The sequence below is a fragment of the Phascolarctos cinereus genome, unplaced genomic scaffold, assembly GCF_003287225.1.
Source record: "Phascolarctos cinereus isolate Bilbo 61053 unplaced genomic scaffold, phaCin_HiC Scaffold_726;HRSCAF=1367, whole genome shotgun sequence".
Classification (NCBI taxonomy): domain Eukaryota; kingdom Metazoa; phylum Chordata; class Mammalia; order Diprotodontia; family Phascolarctidae; genus Phascolarctos; species Phascolarctos cinereus.
In genome coordinates, this window is record NW_027556098.1 from 337,451,926 (window position 1) to 337,476,798 (window position 24,873).

Here is a 24,873-nt window from a genome sequence, read left to right on the forward strand (position 1 = left end):
TTGAACTCAGAAGGAAATGAAAAACAAACAAAAAAATCTTTGAGAGTCAAATAGCCATCACAAAGACCATGAACTATATGTGACAGCCAAAGCATCTGATGGCCAATGGCCAAACAACAGTTTACAAAAATAGGAAGTAAATTAGAAGCAACAATTGGCAGCAAAGGGAGGAGACAAAAGAACTATAAAAAGCAGGAAGGAAAATCCCAGCACTCTTAAGACATTTAGGGTGGGAGCTAACATACCTAAACATATCAGTGGCTCTTAAAGTTACAGCACAGTACAATAACAGACATTTGTAACAAATCATCAAGAAAAGGTTAAATTATATTTTGTATGTTTTATTTAAGAAGACAGAAATCTAACATATTATTATTATTAACTAAAATAAAGATAATGTTTTATAGCTACAAAGACACACACACACACACCCCACACACACACCCACACCATATTAGCTTATTTTAAGCTTCAGTAGATTAAAACTACACTAAGACTTTTGGAACTCTGTGTGTGTATGTGTGTGTGGGCATGTGTGTGCACACATGCACATGTATGGACACAGACAGGTATTATAATTCCATTTTAAAGATGAAAAATACAAAGTTCTGAGAAATCCAATGACTTCCCCAAAGTTACAGTGAATAGCTGGCACACTTGGGCCTTCTGTTTTCAAGCTGATTATTCTTTCTAACTCCACCCCCAAAAAAGGAGTGTTTAAAGGGTTATTCAGTTGTCTAGAAAATCAATTCACAGCCTCTTCCCACCCCTCAATAATGTTTCTCCTAAGGTTCCCCGATCAAAAGCATATTTGCAAGCCCTGTAATTAGTTATCTACCCTGACACCTCTATAAACCATTCTGCTCTCAACCTAATGTGTTGCTTATATGACAGATAGTTGGTGTGTCAGCTAAGGGACATGCATGCACCAAAGGAGTATTCCTTGAATCTAGCAACATATTGATGTTTGTTGGGCATTAGCTGGTTGCTCAGGTTTAGCCATTAGAGGCCCAGTGGGGTAACATGGGGGCACTGACCCTCCAAATGTCCTAAGCCTGTGGAGTACTATTGCTTCCTAGGAATGCCTCCAAACTCAGGGATCATTTAAGTTTGGAATTCTTTGGAATGAGCTTCTGCTAAGCAAGGAACATGCAATCTTCTAGCCACAATCGGTCAGTCTCAAGGAATTTCATCTGCTTAGTTCACAGAGGAAAACACATTCTTACTACTGTCAGCAGTCAGGAACCAACACGTAAAATGACATATTTATTTGTCCACTAATCACTGCAGGGCTTCTTGAATGGAATGCAGCCATCTCTGAAGGGGAAGGATTACAGCTCAAACATACCAATCTGTCCAGCCTCAAGAAGGAGAGCCCAAACATACTAATCTGTCCAGCTATGTGACCAAAAATGAATAAGGCACAGGCAGAGAAGAAAGCTTTTCTAAAAAGATCCAAGGAATATGGTCTACCTCACAGAGCCTCTAATTTAATATCTTTTAAGCATAGAAATAAATATTGCCATGCCTATGTAAAAACAGTTCATTGCAGTAGTAGGCAGAGGTAGCTCTCAATTATCAGTGTGTAGATTACCATGGCCAATTGCCATAAAGCCCCACTGCTAAGGCTGGCTTCAGTTTAGCACTCCTGGCATATCTGGACTATCTCCAGTATCTGCAGCTAGCACATGCTCAGTAAATGTGAATGTCAGTAATTTTAATAACAGCCTGAGCAAATCACAATCTATTAGATTGTGAACTTCCTGGGGGCAGGGGCTGTCTTTTGCCTCCTTTTGTATCCCCAGTGCTTAACACAGTGCTTGGCACATAGTAGGTGATTAATAAATGTTTACTGACTGCTTAATCAAGATAATTCTTATTAAATTTAAGTTAAATTTTATTAAATATAATTGCTTTATTCAAACATCACAGAGGGGGCAGCTAGGTGGCGCAGTGGATAGAGCACCAGCCCTGAAGTCAGGAGGACCCGAGTTCAAATGTGGACTCAGACCAAACACTTGACACTTACTAGCTGTGTGACCCCGGACAAGTCACTTAACTCCAATTGCCTAAAGAGAAAAACAAAATCACAGAGAAAAATATTTTTTGTTTCTTATCCTCAGTTTTATATTATCTGAACCTCTGTAAATCCAGTAAACGGGCTTCTGGAGAGGAGACTGACTCTACCAATTCACATAGGTAAGTGTTCCCCAACTTTGCCTAAGGCACTAAAATTGAAGTGACTTGCCCATAATCACAAAGATAAAATGGAACTTGAACCCATGCCTTACTGATACTGAGGCTAGCCCTGATATCTTTATCTCATTTCTCTCCTTTTCTCCACATAACTGCAAATGTGATATTCATAAAGCACAGTTCTGACTACATAACTGCCCTCACTCAAGAAACCGACGTGGCTCCCAAACACCTGTAGAATGAAATATAAATTCCTTTGTTTGGCATTCAAATCCCCTCATAATCCAACTCCGGCCTTCTTTTCCAAGTTCATTAAATATTACTCACCTACATGAACTCTACAGTCTATCCAGCCAAACTGGCCTCCTTCCTGTTTTCTGTCCGTGTCATTCTATCTCCTATGCCTTTGCACAGGCTGCCTCATTTTGTCCTCTGGCTGAAGTGCCACATCCTACATGAGGTCTATCCCAAACTCTCACTTTGTTAGAACCCTCTTTTCCAAACCACCAGAAACTACTGTGTATCCAATTTGCATCTATATTTTGCATTTGTATTCTTAGAGCGCTATATGTACTGTTCAGAGAACCAGGCAGCCTTGTACCCAAGCATACCGGGGCTCAAGTCCCACCTGACACCCCTCAGTGTCAGGGACCCTTGGCAAGTCTAAGTTGCCTCAGGCAACTCTGTAAGACTCTTAAGTTCCAGGTCAGGTGCAGAGATGCCAACGAAATCACAAGTCCAGACCAAAAAATCTCAATATTTTGTATATACTTCTCTTTGCTCATACAGTTCCCTACACTCCTAATAGAAGCTAAGCTTCTTAAGGAAAAGGACTGTTTCAGTTTTGTCAGCGTCCCCAAGACCTAGCACAATGCCTAGCACAAAGTAAAGCCCTTATTAAATGCTTGCTGACTTCATCCGACATAGCAGTCATTCAATAAATGTGTCAAATGGGAATGCATGAATGAATGGAAGATGTATTGGAATATGCAGCACTAGAGGGAATATACACATCACTGGCATCACAGAACTATATGAGTATTTGAATAATGTGGAAATGATGTGACAAAAGTTTTATGGATATTTATTACGAAAGCAAGCTAAAGAATGATATAACAAGTGAAAGGAAAATAATGATAATCAATGGAAGACTGTAGAATTCACTATCAAGTTAGTTCCTGATAATATCAAAACGGCAAAATTAAATGAAATTATGCAGTAGTACACCTTCTCAAACATGGCTAATGGTGGACAAAATTGGTAAAAATCCAAGTGGGATGGCTAGTCATGTTCTATCAGACTTTTTCCATTTTTACTTGTTATGTTTCAGGAGATGTAATTTGACCCGTAACATAGTCAGACAGTGATAATGAAGCCATGTTATAATAGAGTTGTACTATATTAAAGGGAGAATGTATGGATCCATTTATGTTAATTTGTAACTATCATATGAAAATGGTAAGAACACTGACCTTTACTGAACGAAATCAAACAACATAGCAAACATGTCTCAAGGAAGCAGAATGTTCTGATCTAACCTGTGCACGTGCTCCAGAAGAGAGACAACGCGAACGCTTGGCTTCCATGTGGTCTTGCTTCTGGGCAATCCCTGAAGGAAAAATGCACAGTAAAAATCAACACTCTTCATGTTTCACGGGCCCTGTCAAACCAAAACCGTGCCATTCTTAACTAAAACAGCAGAGCGGTCAAATTCAGCTCAAAAGTGGAGAGAAGAGGAAGGAGCTGGAAGAAAAATCTCATATTTGAGCATGGGAATTCATAGTTCTTCAAGGTTGAAATTTAGGGATTACAATTATTCTGAAACCACTCTTTGTCCCTCCAATAAATCCTCGTTACATACTCTAAGAAAGTCAGCACTTCCAATCTTAACTTCAGGGAGCGTGCTCCTTGTCTCTGAGAGGAGACATGGTGGACTACAGGTGCAAACAGACCTATTTTTCAAATCCACGGAATATGCTGATTTGTTTTGCTTGACTTCGTGTATTTGTTACAAAAGAGGATTATGGTGAGGTGGGTGGGTTGGAGTCATTATAAAGCGACGGTGTTTTCTAGTGTTTTGTTTTGTTTTAAAGAAAAAGTATATCAAAAAAATATTTTGAAAGAAAAATTTTTTAAAAGACAGCATTTGAGATAAAGGAAGTTTTTCAGTCTTAGCAAAAAAACTGGAACAAAGCCTTTTCATTTCAGAATTTTCTTTCTATGGATAAGGAAAATAAATTTCACACTTTGATGAACTATCATTGTCATTTGTTATGTTCCTTACAACTGGAAAGTCTAAATGAGTTCTCTGTTTTATCGAGACATAGATTTTACAAGTTAGAAAATAAAGACGTAACGAATGAAAAGGATGAATGAGTAGCAATGGCTGTAATGGATAGTGTGACCTGAAACAGCATCCTATCTTATCTCCAAAATTCCTTCTCCTCATCTTGTAGGCAATATCAGAACGGGCTCTATTGGAAAATACTCACAATTTACATAATAAGGAACAAATAGAGCAGCAGACCACAAGAAATTTTAAATGGAATTCTGAGATTATACAATGAAATGTCTGGTCCCATATTTATAGGTTAATTAAATGAAATACTATTTATTTCTCTCTAAAAGGCAGGGTTATGCCAACTTACCAATGTTGATTTCCTGGTTTACTAAGGTGGGTCCAATTAACTTGATTATAGCCCAAACTTTAAATACCAAAGCCAGAAAATTCAATATGATAAATCTCACCACAATTAGTACTCCATTTACAATATAATACATAAGAACAAAACCCCACTAACTTAAAGAAACATATATTACGGCAGTATCTCTGCTAATTATGTGTGAGCTGTGGGACATTACTTGACAATACTTGGTTTCTTCAGCTGAAAAAAGGGAAACTTAGAATTTAAGATACAATTACACGTGAAGTGTCATGATTGCTATTACTGAGCTACACGGAAAGTGTTGGCGTGGTGTCCCCAGGTCACAAAAAGGAGGACGTGGCTGAACAGCAACAATTACAGAACAAAAGCTCCACCTTCAGGCAAGTTTCTCCAACATGCAGGTAAAGGGTGAAGTTACAAGGGTAAGGAGTTGAGTCACACAGAGTGAGAAAGTATTAAACCTATGTCAGTCTTAAAAAGAGAATTAAAATCAATTTATAATTTTACACTCTTCATGAGCCAGTGTACCCCTCAAAATAAAGAAGGATAAAAAAAATAAAGATAATCCCTTGGCCACCATTCTGGGGATGAATTCTGTCTGTAGTGGGATCGAAATGGTCCATCACTAGGTCCATACAAGAAGGTTTTTCAAGTTGGTAGGCCAGAATTTCTGCTCCTCTGTCATAGACTTTGAGAATCCAGGGTCACCTCTACACCACAGGTAACACTGGAAGGAGGGTTCAATGGAAATATAAAACTTATGCTATTAATACTGCAAATATTCCCCTGCTAACAAGTAAGTCTTGATCTAGATTTCATTCATATCCTATACCCATTTCTGTGAAATGTGCTGGTACTCAAGTTTACCCTGGGTTCTACCTGTCCTATTACTTTGATTGGCTTAGACCTCCTCTACAGGTACTTGGTCTTGTCCAGCTGCTCTTCCTGTCTTTGCACTTTTCAGATCCACTCATACTTCTTCATGTGGCACAACAAACATGGCAGCTCCAATGTCACTGACAGAGGAACTACTTTGTGATAGGAATTGTGACAGGTAGTTTCCATTTTTCATGTGTTGGTCGTTTTCCTTGCAGTTTCATTCTTGATAATTTTAGGGACTACCTGGCTTAACTGGTTTTCTCTCCAGGATTTTTGAAAATGTGCTTTTTCCCTCCTCTGCTTTGCTTCTTGCTCTTTTGTGAGACGATAGCATTCATTACCTTTCAACATCTTCCTTCGTAAGATTTTACAAACATGTTTAAATTCTAAAGTGGTGTTTACATTGGTTGCCATATGTCTTCACTTGGCAAAGAGACCAAACATATGCTGACAAAGGCAGTTTCTCGGCACTTTTGCTCTCCTAGTTACGACATTGATTTAGAGGAATAATAACAGCTAACATTTATATAGCACCTACTATGTGCCTGGCACTGCACTAAATGTTTTACCATTATTATTTCATTTGATCCTCACAGCAACTCTGGGGGGTAGGGGCTATTATTATCCTCACTTTACAGATGAGGAAACTGAGGCAAACGCAGGCTAAGTTCTCTGCCCAGAATCATACAGCTAGTAAGTGTTTAAGGCTAAATCTGAACTCAGGTCTTCCTGATTCCAGGCCCAGCACTCTATCCACTGTGCCACCTAGTTGCCCTAAGAGTCATTAAACTTCCTTAGGACATGGTGATAGCCTGTTATTCTTTCAATTTTTCATTTTTCAGCATCAACAACTGTCTTCAAAGTTAAGTTGGAGGTGTCTCAATTTCATGCCATTTCTTTTCCACATTTTTTCTTCTAATTTACGATTGATTTTGATCTTTGCTCAAACAAGGCAATGGTCTGATTGTAGACAGACAACAGATTTAGGAATGTTAGCATATAAACAATTTCATTTTGTGATGTTACTTGATGTTTACCATGTCCAGAGCCTCTCATCTCTAGTCTCGAAAAACTTTTTCAAGATATATAGGCATAAGACTGCTATATGGCAATATAAGACTTTGTCATCGCCTGCATCATACTCCTGATATGTAGTTTCCAAAATATTTTTCATCCTCCTCTCCTATGCACAGAAGTTATCAAGTCTTAAAGTATATACTGATTTAATTCAGAGGTTCTGATCAAGTTCTTCATAGACCTTCTCTAAACTTCTCATCTTCTGCAAGAGATGCTGGAATGTAAATTCCAAATTAATCTTCTTACTTCACACTTTTGATCCTACCACTCCCCGTCTCAAGGCTTCCCACTGCTCACCAAAGGAAATACAAATACCTTAACCTGATATTCTAGAACTTGCAAGAACTGGTCCAACCAGCCACTCCAGCTTCACTTCCCACTTCTCCCAACAAGCACACTATTCTCAATTAACTGCTGGACCTGAATATGCTTTGAGCTTTTCAACTTTAAGGGCAGCTAGGTGATGCAATAGATAAAGCATCAGGCCTGGAATCAGGAAGACTCATCTTCCTGAGTTCAAATCTGGCCTCAGACACTTACTAACTGTGTGACCCTGAGCAAGTCACTTAACCCTGCCTCAGTCTATTCATCTGTAAAATGAGCTGGAGAAGGAAATGGCAAACCACTCCAGTATCTTTGCCAAGAAAACCCCAAATGAGATCATGAAGAGTCAGACACAACTGAAAACAACTAGACAACAACATTTCAACCTTGACAACTTCGCTTACATTGTTCTCTCTACTTAGAATGAACACCTATGTCAATCTCCGAATCACAGGGTTACAGGATGTTAACAGTAAAAGCACCATAGAAATAATCAAGTTCAAGCTACTAATTTTATACAGGAGGAAACTAAGGCCTAGTCAAGTGAAATGGCTTTAAAGTGACACAACTAGTAGCTGGCAGAGCCACGCTCTAGAGTCCAGGCACCATGACCCCATCGCCTATGTGTTACTATACTATCAACCACAGTGCATTGAAAAACATGACTCTCAGAAGGGATCCACAGATTTCACCAGACAGCCAAAGGGGTCCATGACACAAAAAGAGTTAAGAACCCTTTCCCTTAACAGGTCTCAAACCATCATAAACACAGGTTTTTAAGAAACTGGTGTGTTATGCCATCTTGAGTCATTTTAGAGTTTCTACAGAGGAAATGGTATGTATTATGAGTAGGGAACTATAGGTATATGGTAATATATATATCATCAAACTTTGAAAAGTGTTACTGAGTTTTGCTGAACTGCTGTTTATTTTTTTCTTCTTTGTTGTAAAAGACTGCTACCTGGAAGGGGGGGAGGAAGGGATACATTGAGAAATGCAAGTGATGTAAAACTAAAAGATATCAATACAAAGTTGTGTGGGTTTTTCTTTTTAATTATGCAGAAAGAGGCAACATGGCACAGTACAGAGGAGTCTTGCAGTCAAGAAGACATGTATGATCTGCCTCAGCATATCCTAACTGTATGACCCTGGGAAAATCCTCTGACCTGTGAACCTGGCAACTTTCTGATACTTAGGCAATGCAGAGAAGCTGCTGATCTGCTATAGAGAAAGTTTCTCACCAAGCACTCACTACACTAGTGAAACAATAATTATGCTACCTACCTCCGAGTTTTTATAATAAAATGCTTCATATTTCACTTACATTATTAAATAATGACATTATTAAAACATGATATAAATGTGAGATATATGCAAGGCCTCGATTTCTTCTCATGCAAAATAGCTCACATTATCTATTATGGTTTTTTTGTTTTGTTTTGGTTTGGTTTTTGGTAAGGCAATTGGGGTCAAGTGACTTGCCCAGAGTCACACAGCTTTATGTGTCTGAGGGCCAGACCTGAACGAAGGTCCTCCTGACTCCAGGGCTGGCGCTCTATCCACTGTACTGCCTAGCTGCCCCCACATTATCTATTATGGTAAGTTCCATACAAATCCCCACACTTTTAACCAAAACTCACCTCGAGAACCACTGAACTAAACCACTGAACCCTTCCAACCTGTAATCTATGGATCCCTGGGTTCTCTGATTCCTTCCCTCCCAGAAATGTGATGACGCTATGATTCTATACATAGAGAATTTCCACCATGGAAAAGAAAAAAAAAGTTTTTTTCAGTTACTCCAAACATATCCTAAATTAAACATTTTGGAATTGGATGCTAGTTTTATATACCAAGAATTGTTTTAAGTGGCAATTTATGCTAACTTGGTGGTGGAAGTGAAGCAAAGAAAAGCGTGTGTGTGTGTGTCTGTGTGTGTGTGTGTGTGTGTGTGTGTGTGTGTGTGTGTGTGTGTGTGTGTGTGTGTGTGTGAGAGAGAGAGAGAGACAGAGAAATGCCAGTTTCAAACTCAGGTCTTTTGGACTTTAGGTCCAGTGTACCACCTAGCTGCTAGATGATTTCTAAAGTCCAATCCACCTCTGAATATATGATTCTGATTTGATAGATGACATGAGATGAAATTTCCCCTTTTTCTGATTCATTTTAAGAAAAAAAATGCTTGAGAAATACTACAGTTTATAGAGAGCTTGCATAACCACTACTTTTAAACAGTGCAATGGAAACTTTTCCACACAGGAGGGAAAGGAAGAATGGCATTTTAATTGACAAGATAGGAAGGACTACCCCCAACCCCACCGAATCTAGTACATGTGCCTCTAACCTCTAGCAATACTTTCCAAATCCCCTTTATAATGCTCATACCATAGGACTAGCCCTCCAACAAGATAGCCTGCACATAATCCATAACTGTTAAAGAAAACCATCCATTTACTAAACACCACGCCATGTCACTCAATATACCCATGTTACAGCCTAACATCTAAATGTTAGGAGTTTACTCTAAAGAGTGATTTTGTTCTGGAAGACATATTTGACCCATAGCCCACACTGGTAGACTCTGTTCTGCTTTGTAAAGCATTTTCACACCTGCTTTCTCATTTGATCCAAATCTATATAATAACATGCTAGTTATGATGGAATTCTGTAGGCCTGACACATGCATTGCAACACACAACCTAACCAAGAGAAATGGCGGCCTAAGCATATCTATTCTTTGAGCAAGGCCTCCAGTTATTGTGCATGAGAAGAAAGAGGCATCTGATCCTTGGTTCTAGCGATTCCACTCAAAAGATTCAATGACTACTTGGACTTCCACCAAGAAGAACTTAGGATTCTACAAACATCCAATTAGAGCAATCCTTTAAATGATAATTACTACTTTGGTTGCCTTCCTGAACCTTGCACTGCAGCGCTTCAATAATGTAACACCCTATTTATCCTTGCTTGCAGGGACAGAACCCCTCCCCAACCTCACGGACTGCCTTTTCTTTACACATTTCTCACAGGTACACTCCTGTCCCACTGGTACGTGAGTGGGATGGGCAAGTCGAATTACAGCCCTAAATAAAACAGGCTGCTCTATTAAGTCAGGCAGTCCATAGAGCCAGGCCACTGGGGCCCACAATAGGGCAGCTGCCAAATAATCTCTCCTTTTTCTTTTTTGGCCAGAACTGGGGTTTCATTGGTTTCAAAAAACTGGCTCCTGCTCTGTAATTAGTCTGAAGGGAGTTGCCTAGGACACCACGGAGACATGCCCAGGGTCACGGAGCCTGTATGTGCAGGGAGAGGAGGAGGGTCTTAAAGCCAGGTCTTCCTGAATCTGAGGCCTTCTATCTAATCTTTCCTTTTTAAAGTAAATAATGCATTGAATAAACAGCAGGTCAGATTCTTTGATGATCCTTCTGGCCTGGGTTGAACTGGCTGTGGGTAGCTAAGGCTATGTCTCAATGTGGGAAAAAGGAGAGCCAGTAGAATTATGGTACAGGAACCTCCAGGTCATCCAACCAACAAAACAGAAAAGTAGATATTTTCTCTGTTCCTTACAACCTCTCAAAACTCTCCAAAATATTAAGCATGTGCAAGAGGTAAAGCAATTGCCGCTGACTCTACAACCTAAGACATCAAGAACTCTGAACAAGATAACCACCTAATGAAGTAGCAGCAGTGAAGGCTAACAATCCCTAGCCCTAACATGCTCCCTCTGGACCTTCTCCCTCCCCAACCCCTATGTTATAGTATGGCTGCAGAAGATGACCCACAGGCTTGTGGTCTGGGATCCACACAACAACTGTTGTTGTTGTGCAGTCATTTGGGTTGTGTCCAACTCTTAATGACCCGTTTTGGAGTTTTCTTGGCAAAGATACTGCAGTGGTTTACCATTTCCTTCTCCAGCTCGTTTTACAGATGATGAACTGAGGCAAACAGGGTTAAGTGACTTGCCCAGGGTCACACAGCTAGTAAGTGTCTGAGGCCAGATTTGAATTCAGGAAAATAAGTCTTCCTGACTCTAGGGGGGCATTCTATCTACTGTACCGCCTAGCTTCTCACTCAGCAATTCCCTTGCTGCAATTCCCAGTCTCTGCTAGCATAAACTCTGCCCTCACCCCATCATTCTGTCGTAATAAGCAACAGAATTCAACTTTGATGTTCCAATTCTCTCTTATCTCCTTCCCCCTCCCAGTACTAGGAGAGGAGGTAGAGGAAAGTGGAAGCTTCCTCTTGCCTACAGCAGCAGGGTTCAACCAGAGAACTAAAGAGAGGTACCTGGGGTACAGCATCAGCATATGTATAGAGGGGGCATGGGGAATAGGGAAAGTAAGCCTGAAGGAAAGGGGACTGGCATCCATTAAAGGCCAGATATATCCCTCCAGAGGTCACCTGGAACAGGGACTGAGGCTGGTAAAAAACTGAATTCCCCTGCAAGGGAAGAAGCTGAGACAGCTCTGAAGTCCAGCCCTCAGGGGCTCTGCCATCAAAAGGAAAGAGTCAGAATCTAAGTAACAGGGAAATTAGGAGGAAAAAAGACTGAAGCTACCAAAGTTTCCAGGAAGAAGAAAACTCAGCCAAAAACCTTGAGCACAAGCAGATAAGCCAACAGGGAAGATATTAATAACCTAAAGGAAGATGATATCCAGGATACCTAAACAAGTCCAAACATCTCTGAGTAAACACTGCAAGGCAAAGGAAAATGAATCAACTCTTGATGAGGGAGGAAACTTTGTGGATTTCCAAGAGAACATGGAACAACAGCAAGATGTTCCCACATGGTCCAAGAGAGAAATGAGAACCATGAAAGCACAGTTTGTGGCCTGCACAGCAGAAATGATTGTCAGAACAGACACATTTTAATCCAAGGTGGTCAGTCTTTCTAAAGAAACAAAAGAGAAAACACAGATACACTGAAGAACAAATGAAGAAGAGAAACAATAAGCAACAATGTTAAAAGAAAACATGATCTCTTTACAAGCAAAACACGCTGATCCCAAAGAGAGAATGGGGAAGGACAACTTAAGGATCATAGGTCTCCCAGAAGAACATGACAAGTCACAAACTCATAATGCAAGAAATAGTGGAGAAAACTGATCAGGTCTTTTGACCAAGCTGCTAATCAAAAGAATTCACAGTTCACCTCTCAAAAGCCAAACAAAAATGTATGCTGCACACTCTAAGACATGTAGTGGTTCAACTTAACAATTCCAATGACAAATGACAAATTCTATAAGCAACCAGTAGAAAGATCTTCAAATATAAAGGAAAGGAATGCAAATAACACAAGACTGTTCTGCAGCCTCCAGAAGCTAAAGAAGGCAATGGAATAATGTGTTCTGAAGAACAAAAGGAGCTTAAGATGCAATCTAAAGTGACATACCCAGGGAGCAGCTAGGTGGCACAGTGGACAGAGCACTGGCCCTGAATTCAAATCCAACCTGAGACCAAACAGTTGACACTAGCTGTGTGACTTTGGGCAGGTCACTTAACCCCAATGGCTTAAAAAATAAAAAATAAAAAATAAATAAAATGATATACCCAACAAACATATACCTAATCATCAACAAGAAAGAAGACATCAAGGAGAGACATCTGAAGCATTCCCACCAAAAACAAACACTATATGTCATCAGATTGTTTCCTTTGCACACACCGAAGAACGATGGCAAAAGGATTATTCTAGCCCAATGTTCCTTATGTGCATTTAGAACTAATGGTACCATGTGCATTGGCTACAAGGATCAAAATATTTCTCCACTTTCTGCTGAATCAGATGCTTTACAGTCAACTAGGAACTTTAATACTCTAATAACTCTGCTATAGAACACACAGGATCATACCATCACACTGTAAAAAACCAGAAGGAAACTTAGAGATCATCGAATCAATCCCCCTTTCCCCTCCAACAACCCTGTCCAGAAAGAATAAAGCTATTATTAGTCCTGTTTGACAGAAGGAAACTAAGGAAACACAAGAGACTTGTGTCTGGTCACAAAGCTAATACGCTGAAGCTGAGATTCAAACCCTGGTCTTTATAACTAAATCCAGGGCTTATTCTGTTATGCTATACTGCAGTCATAGAGAGAGGACAAAGCAGAACAAAAATAGGGGAGAACAAAGAGCCCAGTTCAGCTGGAATCTAGAATATATAAAGCACAGAATGCATAGTACGAGATTAAAGTGGCAAAAATAGGTTGGAATTAGGTGGTGCAAGACCCTGGATGCCTTGTCTTGCATAAAAAGATGACTCTTCTCCTTGCTAAGGTAAATATCTTCACATGCACCCTTGATACCATCCCCCACCATCTTCTCTATCTCTTTCCCTCTCTTTTCCTTCTCCTTCTCTATCCTTCCTTTCTCCTCTTTCCCTCTTTCCATCTCCTTCCCTCCTCTCTCCCTCCCCTCTCCATTTTCTTCCCCCTTAGCCTCTCTCCTCTCCCTCCTCACCTCTCACACATATTTAATCTTTCCCTAACAACTGGATCCTTCCCAGCTACCTACCAACATGCCATGCTTCCTCATCCTAAAAAAACTGAAAACAACAACAAAAAACCTCACTTGATTGGCCAACCCCATCATTGTTGTATAGCTCTTCTCTTCAGATCTAAAACCCCTTGAGAAGACCTTCTACAATAGGTGTTTCCGCTTACTATCCCATATCTGCCTCTAAATCCTTTGCAATATCTTCCAACCTCTTTATTCCACCGAAACTTCTCTCTCCCAAGTAACTGGTGATCTCACAATTGCCTTTTCTTGATCTTCATCCTTCTTGACTTCTCTGCTGCCTTTCTCACTGTAAATCACCTTCTTCTCCTGGATACTCTCTCTTCTTTAGGTTTTCTTGACTCTGCTCTTAGCAACTCCTTCTCAATCTTCTTTGAATAACCGCAAGATTATTCACTTCTAGATTACCTGCCTTGTGATCTCATTGGCTCCCCTGGGTTCAACTATCATTGTTATGCAAATGATTCCCAGACCTATATAACCAGCCTTGATCTCCCTTCCTGAGCTCCACTCCCATATCACTAATGTCCTCTTGGAGATTTCAAACTGGAGGTCCCTTAAGCATTTCAAACAACATATCCAAAACAGAATTCATGATCTTTCCCCTAAAACTCTCCTCCTTCCCAATTTTTCCTATTACTATTGATGGTACCACCATCCTTCCAGTCACCCAGGGCCACAACCTCAGCATCATCCTCAACTCTCCACTTGTACTCACCCCATATATTCAATCTATCGTCAGTTTTTGTCAGTTTTACCTCTCTCACACAGCCATCACCTGGTACAGGCCCTTTTCACCTCTCACCCAGACTACTGCGATAGCCTTCTGATTGTTCTCACTGCCTCAAGTCTCTCCACACACTAATCCATTATTGATTCAGGTATCAGTGATTTCCTAAAACACAGGTCTAACCATGTCACCTTCCCCTACCTCCCACACACAATACAGCTGAAAGGCACCCTATTACCTCTAGGATCAAATATAAAAAACTTCTGTTCGGTGCTTAAAGCCCCTCACAATCTGGTTTCTTCTGCCTTTGTAGTCTTACATTTTACTCCCCTCCAAATATTCTACTATGATTGACATGTAGGTAGATAGATAGATAGATAAATAGACAGGCTGATAGATCATTGATTAAATGCTTACTCTATGCTAGGCACTGTGGTAAGACATACAAGCCCTTAAGAAGTTTACATGTTAATAGGGGGAGGGGAGGGCAGAGCAGACACACATAAAGTAGAAAAGCATGGGGGGGGAGGGGGAGTTGTGAAGCAGAATAACTATGGAATGAGCAGGGACGTGGAATGCAGGCCCAGGTCCCTAAAGGATAAGGCAAAAGCTGGTCTATCAGAGCAGAAGGACCCAGGGAGGTGTGGAGTCCAGTCACCACGTAGGAGGAGGTAGAGGCAATAATCCCAATAGTAGAAGCTGCATGGTTGGAGTCAGAGAGACCTGGAGGTCTCCTTGCTGCTCTTTATCTTTATCACACAGGACATTCCATCTCCTGACTCACACATTTGCCCTTATGCCTGTAACACTGTCCCTCCTTACCTATGACTCCTAGCTTCCCTGGCTTCCTTCAAGCTCAACTCCCACCATATGCAGGATTCCCCATTCTCTTCCACTGCTAATCCTTTCCCTGTAAGATTATCTTCCATACATACCATATATGTCTTGTATGTACATGGTGGCATGTTGTCTCTCCATTATAATGTGAGGTCCCTGAAACCATGTTTTTGCTCTCCTTTGTAGCCCTGGTACTTAGCATAGTGCACAGCACTAAAAGCTTAAGTAACTTGCCTAGGCTCTCATACCCACTATATGTCAGTGGTAAGACTTGAACCAAAGTCTTCCTGACCTTAAAACTAGCTTCACTAGGGCACGCTGTCTCTCAAGTGTGGAAAGAGATGCTATTATTATTCCCATTTTGCAGATAAGGGAGCTAAGGCTCAGAGAATTAAGTGACTTCCTCAGGGGCACCCAGTTAGCAATGAGTGGATTGAGCCAGGTTTTGAACCCAGGTTTTCCTCACTCAAATCCAGCACTCTATTATACCAAAGGTGTCAAACACAGCCAGTTGGCTGCCCATAACCCTCCTGAGTGAGGACCAAACTAGATTAAAATGTAATTGGGAAATATTTAATAAAATAAATAAAAATGTTAAATTTTAAAACTAAGTCAATATTCAGCCTGCAGAGGTGCTTACATATGGTTTAATGGCCCCTGTTTCTACTTGAGCTTGACACAAATGTATTACACTACACTGCCGTTCAATTTATGCAGTGTGAACGAGACTACTAATTAATTATACGGTCTCTTCTGATATAGATATAAAGCCATCCTCAAATTCAAAAATTAAAAATAAAGTAGATGTGGTAGTGCAGAGCAACACTTGAAGCCACAAAGACCAGGGCTCAAGTCCTGCTTCTGACTATGTGACCCTGGGCAAATCACTGACCACCTCAGTGCTTTATAGTCTGCAAGACTATAAAGTTGCACAGAAAGTGCCCACTCATTGATTAAGGGAATTTCTTCATCTTCAAATTCTCTACGCCAATGAAATCACAGATCTGATCTGTCTCTAAAAAAACAAGAGATGATATGTAACCAAACTTTAAAACTTTCAACCAGCCTAAAAGAACCTAGAATGTGGGTTCTATTTTGAAATCTCCCAAGTCCTTTCGGAAAGTATAGAACTTGGAGAGGAGTTCTACATATAAGGAAAGCAGAGATACTGTAGGTCCCAGGGAAAAAATGCAACAATGACCTATTATTAACAGGTAAGACCCTCTCTAGAAAGAAAGGCAATCTATGACTGGGCACTCTGTTCAAGAGAAAAATTGAATATGGTGAGAGAAGCAGGCTTCATAACCTTTGGCAGCCTCTAGTGGGATAAGAAAGTCAAAGCTGGCCTTGAGAGAGAAGCTATTACACAGCAACATTTCCAGAACAACTCAAGATGGTGATAAACTCGGAGGAAAGCCACTAGTAGCCTTGAGCAAGCCTCCAACTCCTTTCTCTCCACACCCAGGGAGCTCCTGGGGAGAGCCTATCCTCTGGGAACTGAGATAAGCAAATGAGGGCTGGGGAACGTGTAAGATTTCAACCAACAACAGGAAGAGTCATCCTTACTTGCATGAGGGGACAGAGCCAAAATGTCCAATGGGGTTTGGAATCTCCTGATTGTCCCGAAGCCAGACGGGCAGTATGATTCTCTCTCCCAGGGAATGCATCTCATTAGCCACAAATAATAAACAGCCAGAAATAAGTTAACATCAGCTCATCTCCACTTCATTGTAATCTTAGGGAGAGAAAAAACTGAGACACCAAGGTTGAGAGGGGTTCTCATACCTTTCTGAGACAGTAGGGGCTCCTATGAGATAACTGAGATACCAGGGCTCAGACACGCCAAAGGGCAGCAGCACAATGATATATTCCCTGGGGAAGGCTGGCATAGTTGGCTTCTAGCCTGTTAGTCACATTAGAACAAGGGCTTCATGTAATCTCAGTACCTCTCCAGGGTGCTGGGATTGTTCAGTCCACAAAACAACCTGTCTGACCCTGCTCAGACTGTGATTTCCCCAACAGGGACCATGTACCCCCAGGTCTGGAGGGCTTCCCTTTTTAAAATCTCCTTTGTGTTTAGGGAATACTGACCACTGGGACAGAAGTCTACCACCTAACTTCAGCCAGGGCAGCATTAAAATTTACAATATTAGTAAGGTTCCCAAATGATACAGATCTTTGCATAACAATTCACATATTCATTCATTTACTAAACATTGACTGAGCACCTACCATACGCACGGTAGCCATTGATATTTATTAGATTAGTGAAATAGACATTACATGTCCTTCAGTATGACATACATGTATGTATACACGTGTACAATGTTATAATCATAACCCAGCCTTCTTTCTCACACACTAAGCACTAGCACTTTTCACCATCAAACATCTTTCTCAAGATGTTCTCCTCAGATGACCCTTTATGTCAGAACAGTAAGATTAAAGACATGTTAGAGGCATATTCCAATACTGAATTACCATGGAAAAATACTATTATACCCTTATTCTCCTGGACACAGATTTTCACATTAATGGCACAGGCTTAGCCATGTGAACTAGACACCTGCTCTCTCTGACTAATGAATGCTAACAGGATCATGGCAGTCTTACAGTAAAGGAAACTGAATCTCTCTTGCAGAAATGGCAAGATAACTACTCTTCTGAAGGCAGTCTCATGTGGCAGTCTATTTTCAGCCTTTAAAACTAACCCTTGATGTCAGCAACTTTGCTAACTCCCTTCCTGGTGTCAAATCTCCCCTTTCCTGGATCATTTCATGATTTGTAGTCATAAAACTCCAGTAAAACCTGGTGTTGATTTTTTAAACAATATCTCTGGGGCCATTTTAATTTACTTTTAGACAGGTGATAAAATAAAAACAAAAGAACATGATCTCCTGAAGAATGTAAACAAAAGGGTTCATGTCTTCCAACCTGATTACTATAGACTAATAGCTTTTTGACACCTGAGAAACCTAACTGATGTGATAGATACAATTTATTGCCAAAATTTTTCACTCCATTAAAATCTTTCAATCTAAACACCCTTAATTAAGGATGTAATGAGACTTTGTACATAGCTTCTCTGGTTCTGTCTATAGATGGGGCTTCTAAGAGAGCTCATTAAATGAAATTTCAATAAAACATCAATATCAAGCCAAGTAATAGTTCTTTCTCTACTGAATTTCAAATCAAGTAAAGTTTTTTTCCCTCCTATATACAAACCTTACCAATCACCCAAGACTTTGTAATATCCAAAATGTACATTTAAAAGAAACCTGAGAGAAGGAAATCATTTCTACCATTATTCAAGTTTTCCAATTGTTTATTCTGAGAACTTACACAGGATTGCAGATTTAGAGCTAGAAGATACTTTAAAGATAATCCAATCTAACCCACTCATTTTTTTCAAATGAGGAAACTGAGTCTATGGGAGGTTAAGTGACTTTCAAAGGTCATATGGGTCTTTAGTGATAAAGCCTGAGACCTGAACCCAGGTCCACTGGACTCCAGATAGAGCGCTCTTTTTTCTTTTCAAATATGCCACCCCTGTGCTCTGTAGTTACCTATTAGTTAACTAGTTATCTGGTCCTTTCCAATTAACTGTATGAACCACAGCTGAATTATTAAACCCTTAACTGCCATGAGCTCTAGAAACTGAAAATCCATGTTATTGCATGGCAGTGACGGTGGCTATGACAGCAGCTATGACAGCAGCTACAGTAGGCCTGGTAAGCCCTTCTCCAAACTTCCATCTCCCTCCAGGAAAAAATTATTGAAGCATGAGAACATTTTCCATGAATTACAGAGCAGGGCATTTAGTTTTAAAAACCATTTCCCATGATGCTCAGGTAACTTCAGTCTATATCTTCCTCTTAATGTGCAATTTTTTTTCTTTTTTTCCTTGGGTGTTGAGCCTAAACTATTATTTTAAATGTTTTCACTTCAAATGTTTCATAAAATATTTTTACTTCAAATGTTTTCACAAATGTTTGGAGGGGGCTTGTACTGCCACCTTCAAAACCATGAGAACTGACATCACATAGCTGCAACTCAAGACTTTAGAACTAGAGACACATGCGTGTAACTTTCATTCCTTCTCAAGAAGCTTAATTTCTGTGTTAGAATATTATACTTGTAGTATTATATAGTGGAAGTGAACTATACCATTCCACCATACACCATTCTATACCATTCTCTTCTCCACTCAGAATAAAGTAAAGAAATAGCTCTAGATTGCAAAGGATACTCCATGGTACCACTGTCCTAATATGAGAGGTATTCTATACAACAAATTAAATTATGACTCACATACATCATCCTGCTCTGACAAAGGATAGCTCAATTACAAAGACAGTAGAATAATTAAGACATGTAATAAAAGTGTAATATACCTTTTATAATACTACATGTACAATTATATGTAATAAATTGTAATAATGTAATAAAATTGGAGTTTTAAGGGAAAAAAAGACTTCTCTATTACTAGTTAACTAGCTTTGCATTACAATGTGGTTCCAAAACAATTCCACTCCAACTGGAATAGCATTCTAAGTTTTAATGAAATTTTGCAAACAACAAAAACCACAATTCAATCATTTACTGAACCCATCCCCAAAATTGGCCGGCAAGCAAGGTACAGGCCATTGGAAAGTTTGCAGCTTTGAAGTTCAACACTTCTAGGGCTATGTGGGATATCAGAAAACATTTTACATCCCTTTTCCGTCTGAAAAAAAAATAGGTTTTATCCCCGTATAGTTCCAAATCAGCTTTTCGTAGCTTGCTTATACTATTCCCCTAATGTCACTGGATGCCAGGACCAAAGGAAAAAAGTATTTAGAAAGCACAGCAAAAAGCAAATATGGCACGAGGGTACAGGTTCTTAGCAGACGACGTGTAAACAAGGAGGGGATGAGGGGACGTGGGGTGTGTGGAGGAGAAATGTAGCGGGGGAGGGGGGGGTGTTAACGGAGGCACTGACCTGAACTTGAACAGAGCTCGAGGTTGGCGAAAGGAAAACCTAGTGACATCCCGAGGGGTAGGAAGCAGGCGGGGGAGGGGCGGAACCCCACGTCAATCTCCCTCTTCTTAGACGTTAAGAAAGCCCGTAAGCCAATCCCGTTACAGATCAGCCCAGGCCCCGCCCCTCCGGGGTAGCGGCGGAAGATCAAGGAGATTCCCGGCGTCCGCACCCACGTCCCGCCCCGCCCCGCCCCCATCCCGGTCCCTAGAGCTTCTGGGCGATTGGAACCGCAGTAACGCGCGTGCGCGCGCGTCGTTTCCCCCCCCCCCACCGAGCGGGCTCGCGCACGCCAGCGGCGACCATTCCCTGCCTGCCTCCCTACCTTTAGTGTGGAACAGGCGGGGAGCGCGGGGCCGGGGCGGTCCCGGCGGAGCGTCCCATCCTTCTGTGCGATGCCGCCTCCGCTGCCTCAGGTCGGCGGGAGCCGGCCCGGGGCCCGCGTCCCCGAGGAAAGGGTAGAGGGTAGGGGCAGCACCCCCTTTCCCCGCCCCAGTAGAGGAGCCCCGATCCGCCTCCGCGTCGGCCCGCCCCACTCCCCTCCCGGCCCCGCGCTTCTCCTACCTTCCCCGGGTGCCCGGGACGCGTCCTGTTCTGCCCGGTGTTCGCGCCTCCCCTTGAACTTGCCCCGGCTCTGGGCGGGCGGGAGGGGCGCCTCAGATTTCGACGGAGGGGAGGGGGAGGGCCTCCTGCCGTGATGGCCGAGGAGCCTCCCCACCCCCCAGTCTCTCCTCTCCCCCTACCCTTGCCCTTCCCCCTCGGCTACTTCTCTGCCTGGCCAGGGGAGGGAGGGGAGCGCGCTCGGGTCCCGCTAGTGCCCCGGAGCCCCCACCCCACCTTTAGGAAAGTGGGGGCGTGAGCTTCTGCGGCTGGTCTTTGGAGATCTGACACAACATCTGGCAGCGCGGCGCGGGAAGGGCGGGCCAGAGCGCACTGCAAGTGGAGGACTTTCCCCCAGACTCCTTCCCGCCTCTTCTCCCCCCTCACCTCCCCGACAGCACACGCACCTTCCCAGTCCTGGATCTGTGGCGCCCTCTTCTTCCCAGAGCTGAGGTCATTCCCGCCCGGGGCCTCCTGCTTTTAGCGAATTGCTATGAGGCCGGAGCACCCTGTCAGCCCATGGCCGGAGTATCGGGCCTAGGGAAAAGACACGCGGGAGCAGGGCCGGCGCGCGGACCTGGGTAGCTCCCTGGCGCTAGCTGCGTGGGCCAGGGATAGCAGCTGGCAATGATTTGCTTTCAACTTATTCGTGTTACGATGACTTCTTTCCTTGTCCCAGTGCTCTCAGCCCCTGGGTAATATGAATTTTGTAAATTGCTTTTTATGATTTGTTCTGAGGCTTGTTGCTGGCTTTTTTTTAGTTAGGTTAAAGGACTATAGCGCAAGGTCAGAAAAGAAGCCAGAGGATTGAGGTTGCAGTCCTATAGGTCCGGAGTCAGGAAGACTTATGTGTGACCCTGGGGCAAGTCACTTAATGCTGCACACCTCGGTTCCTCATCTGTAAAATGAGTTGGGGAAGGAAATGACAAACCACTCCAGTGGCTTTGCCAAGAAAACCCCGCAGTGGACTCTGGAACAGTCCATTTATGAATACATACAATTGTTACTAGGGGGGAGAGGAGGAAATGAATTTTGTGTGTTACCACAGCACAGTGCATTCCCAAAAAAGTAGAGGCCCACTTAAACTTTGAGCATTGTTTTGAAAGTTGTAGGCATAACTGTTAGTTGTGTACTTAAGGAGAGGTACACCCCAAGGACCTGAAACAATTGGGAAATTAGAAGGAATAGAAAAAGCTCAAACACTTTGGTATTATCTCCTCAACGGTGGCTAAGAATGCAGACTGATAGCCTAGTTTGGGCGGATTTAAACCTTTAAATAATAATTATATAGGAATTTTAGTTCTTTATACTCGTTATCTTGTATCCTTGATTTCAGTGCTGGCTCCCTCCACTGAACTGTATACAACAGCTCACTCCCATCCCCTATGCCTAAAATAGGAAGGATTTTTTAACCAGCCGTGATTTCATTGGTGTGTGGGACAGAGACCACTTACTCAAAAATAAAAACAAAGACTTAGGTACCTTGAAAGTAGAAAGGAGTTTATTGCTTTCTCATGAGAAAGGGTACCCTCTTAGTTGCCATTTCGGGCCAGGAGAGTAGGAGTTCCTTACAGAAGTAAAGGCTTATTTATACCCTAACGGGACCTCCTCCTCCCTAACCCTCTTCCCCTTATCCCATTGGCTGTGTTTGGGGGGGGGGTACAATCTATTCACGGAGACACAAGTTTGCCCAGAGACCAGAAAAGGCGGGAAGCTTTTCAAGGGCAAGCAGTTCAGGTTGGGGGCAGGGCTATTCTTTCTGGTAAGTACTTAAGAAGTGAGGGGGGAGGGTTTTGAAAGCAACAATCAAGAACTATTAACAAGAACCATTGACTCCCTGAGAAGGCTTCACTTCTGAGAGATCTACTCTCACAACAATAGGGAATTCCTTCTAAAAGAGCAGAATTATGAAGATGCAGTACACAAGTTTCTAGGCTTTCCTTTTTTCAAGCTTTTCCTGTTTCTTCTAATCCCCCAATTGTTTCAGGTACTTTAGATGTACCTCTACTTACACACCTGACAGGCCTGCAGCAACATTGAAACCACACTAAAAGTGTAAGTGAGCCTCTCCTTTTAAAAAAGAGACACTGCTGTGATAATACATAAAATACATTACCCCCATTCCATGTCCGTTGTAGTAGCTACATGCACATATATTTGATTTCAGAGCACCTGCTCTGAAACTTAGAGAGATTCCTGGGGCACTAAGGTAAAGTGACTCCTCAGGGTCACAGGGCCAGAGGAAGGACATGAACCCAGGTCTGTCTGACTACAAGTCCAACTCCACTACCCCACACAGGAGTCATCATGGTTAATTATTTGGCTTTGTTGCAGAAATCTGGCTCCTGTGAATTTGGATTATAAACCACTTGACCCAAGACTTAATTACTTGGGTAAATTAAGTTTAGTCGTAGGGATTTATAATTGGCAAGGCCTTTAGAAGTCAACTAGTCTAGCCCCTTTTTAAATATCAGCAAACTGGGACCCAGAGAAGTCTGACTTCCACAAGATTTCTTGGGAATAAGTAACTGATTGGAATTCAAACCCAGGTCCTTTGATTCCAAGTCCACTTCCCTTTTCATTTCATTTATACCTCCCATATGTCAATCCCAGGATTGGCCATCTTTCCTCAAACTAGTTTCAATCAACTGCATTCTTTCTCTCTCATAGAGGTCTTATCCATATGTATCTAACATATCCAGCTTAACCAACGTGAAGTCTTATCCAGCTTTTCTTCCAGACCATCTGTGTTAAGAGAATTGATGTTCCTAAATGTTTCTTCATTAAACACTGCTTCCTCTTGCAGAATTTAGTTCAGACTTCTTTGCCAGGTATTCAAGATCCTTCACATTTTGACCTCCTTACCCTTTCAGTTCTTATCTCAAAATATCCCCCTCTGCAAACTCTGTGAACCACTAGACTACTTGGTTCCTGGAAAATGTTTGCCTGCCTCCTATCACCATGCTTCTGTATTGTTCCCTATGCCTGGAAAGGAAGTATGGCATGTTGGAGCACTGGGTTTCGGGTCAGAACCTACATTTTAATTCTAGCTGAGGTGCTTACTGGTAAGTCATTTCCCCTTTCTGGTTCTTAAGTTTCTTTATCTGTAAAATGATGGGATTGGACTAAATGAGGTCCTTTCTGGTTCTAAATCCAAGAATCTGTAAATATCCTGTCCTCTCCCCTTTTCATATATTGAATTCCTATACATCCTTTAAAGTCCAGCTCAAATGTTAGCTCTTCTATGAATACTTCTCATACTTCTATCCTTTAAAAACTTATCTTACCATCTTTAGTCCTGAACTCTTATTCTGGTCATCCTTCCTTACTTATCCCTCTTAGAATTTCTTATTTTCTTCCTAACTCTACTCAAGTACTGTCTGCTGCATAAGGCTTCCTCATTCCCACAGCTGCCCAGGCCTTTCTTCCCCAAAATTTATCATGTATTTTTGTGTGTAAGTATGTATATATATGTGTACACACACATATGCCTTCTTCCAATAGACTAAGCTCCTGCAGGGCAGAAACTTTCATCATTTTTCTCTTTGTATTCTCAGTGCTTAGCACAGGTCCTTGAACAATGGTATTTAATAAATTCCTGTTGATTATCTAAACTGTATATTCTGAAATGCCTAAGAGTTTTTTGTATCCAGAAGGCACTTGATGGTTGCTGAATGAATGCACACAAACTGCATAGTACCACAAAGGAAGAATGATGATACTTTGCCAACTGAAAAACAGCTGACCAGGATAGGATTCTGAAAACAAAGTCTTTAGCCCTCCTGGGATTTTTCAATAAAAATAAATAAAAGTGTTTTATAATTTAAAGCTTTTTTTAATAGCCTTTCATGTTGAGGACCTTGTTAGATTTTCCTGTGTTCTCCTTACACAATAAACACAAACTACGTAGGGAATTTAGTATGTGTATGTAGCACTATCGGTAGCCCAGTGACCTGGAGGAGAGGCAGATTTTGACTGTGGTAATGCTTTCTAGCAGGGTAAACGTCTCATGTAACAAAAGGATCCCTTAG

At 41.6% G+C, this 24,873-nt stretch overlaps 1 protein-coding gene across 6 annotated transcripts in view; it reads right to left on the reverse strand.

Annotated features, from left to right (window-relative positions):
* The window catches only part of RCBTB2 (RCC1 and BTB domain containing protein 2), a 56,165-nt gene extending 34,502 nt beyond the window's left edge, over positions 1-21,663 (reverse strand). Inside the window, exons 1-2 of one of the 6 annotated variants that reach the window (XM_020993798.2) lie at positions 21,250-21,663; positions 3,735-3,805 (exon numbers count right to left, since the gene is read on the reverse strand). In XM_020993798.2, coding sequence (XP_020849457.1) covers positions 3,735-3,782 — 48 coding nt within the window. In that variant the 5' untranslated portion in view covers positions 3,783-3,805; positions 21,250-21,663. Of the gene's footprint in view, positions 1-3,734; positions 3,806-20,203; positions 20,281-20,567; positions 20,652-20,806; positions 20,887-21,079; positions 21,200-21,249 lie in introns of those variants that run through there. The other 5 variants (XM_020993800.2, XM_020993797.2, XM_020993799.2 and 2 more) reach the window with 5 other exon arrangements.
* Between the last annotated feature and the right edge of the window lie 3,210 nt (positions 21,664-24,873).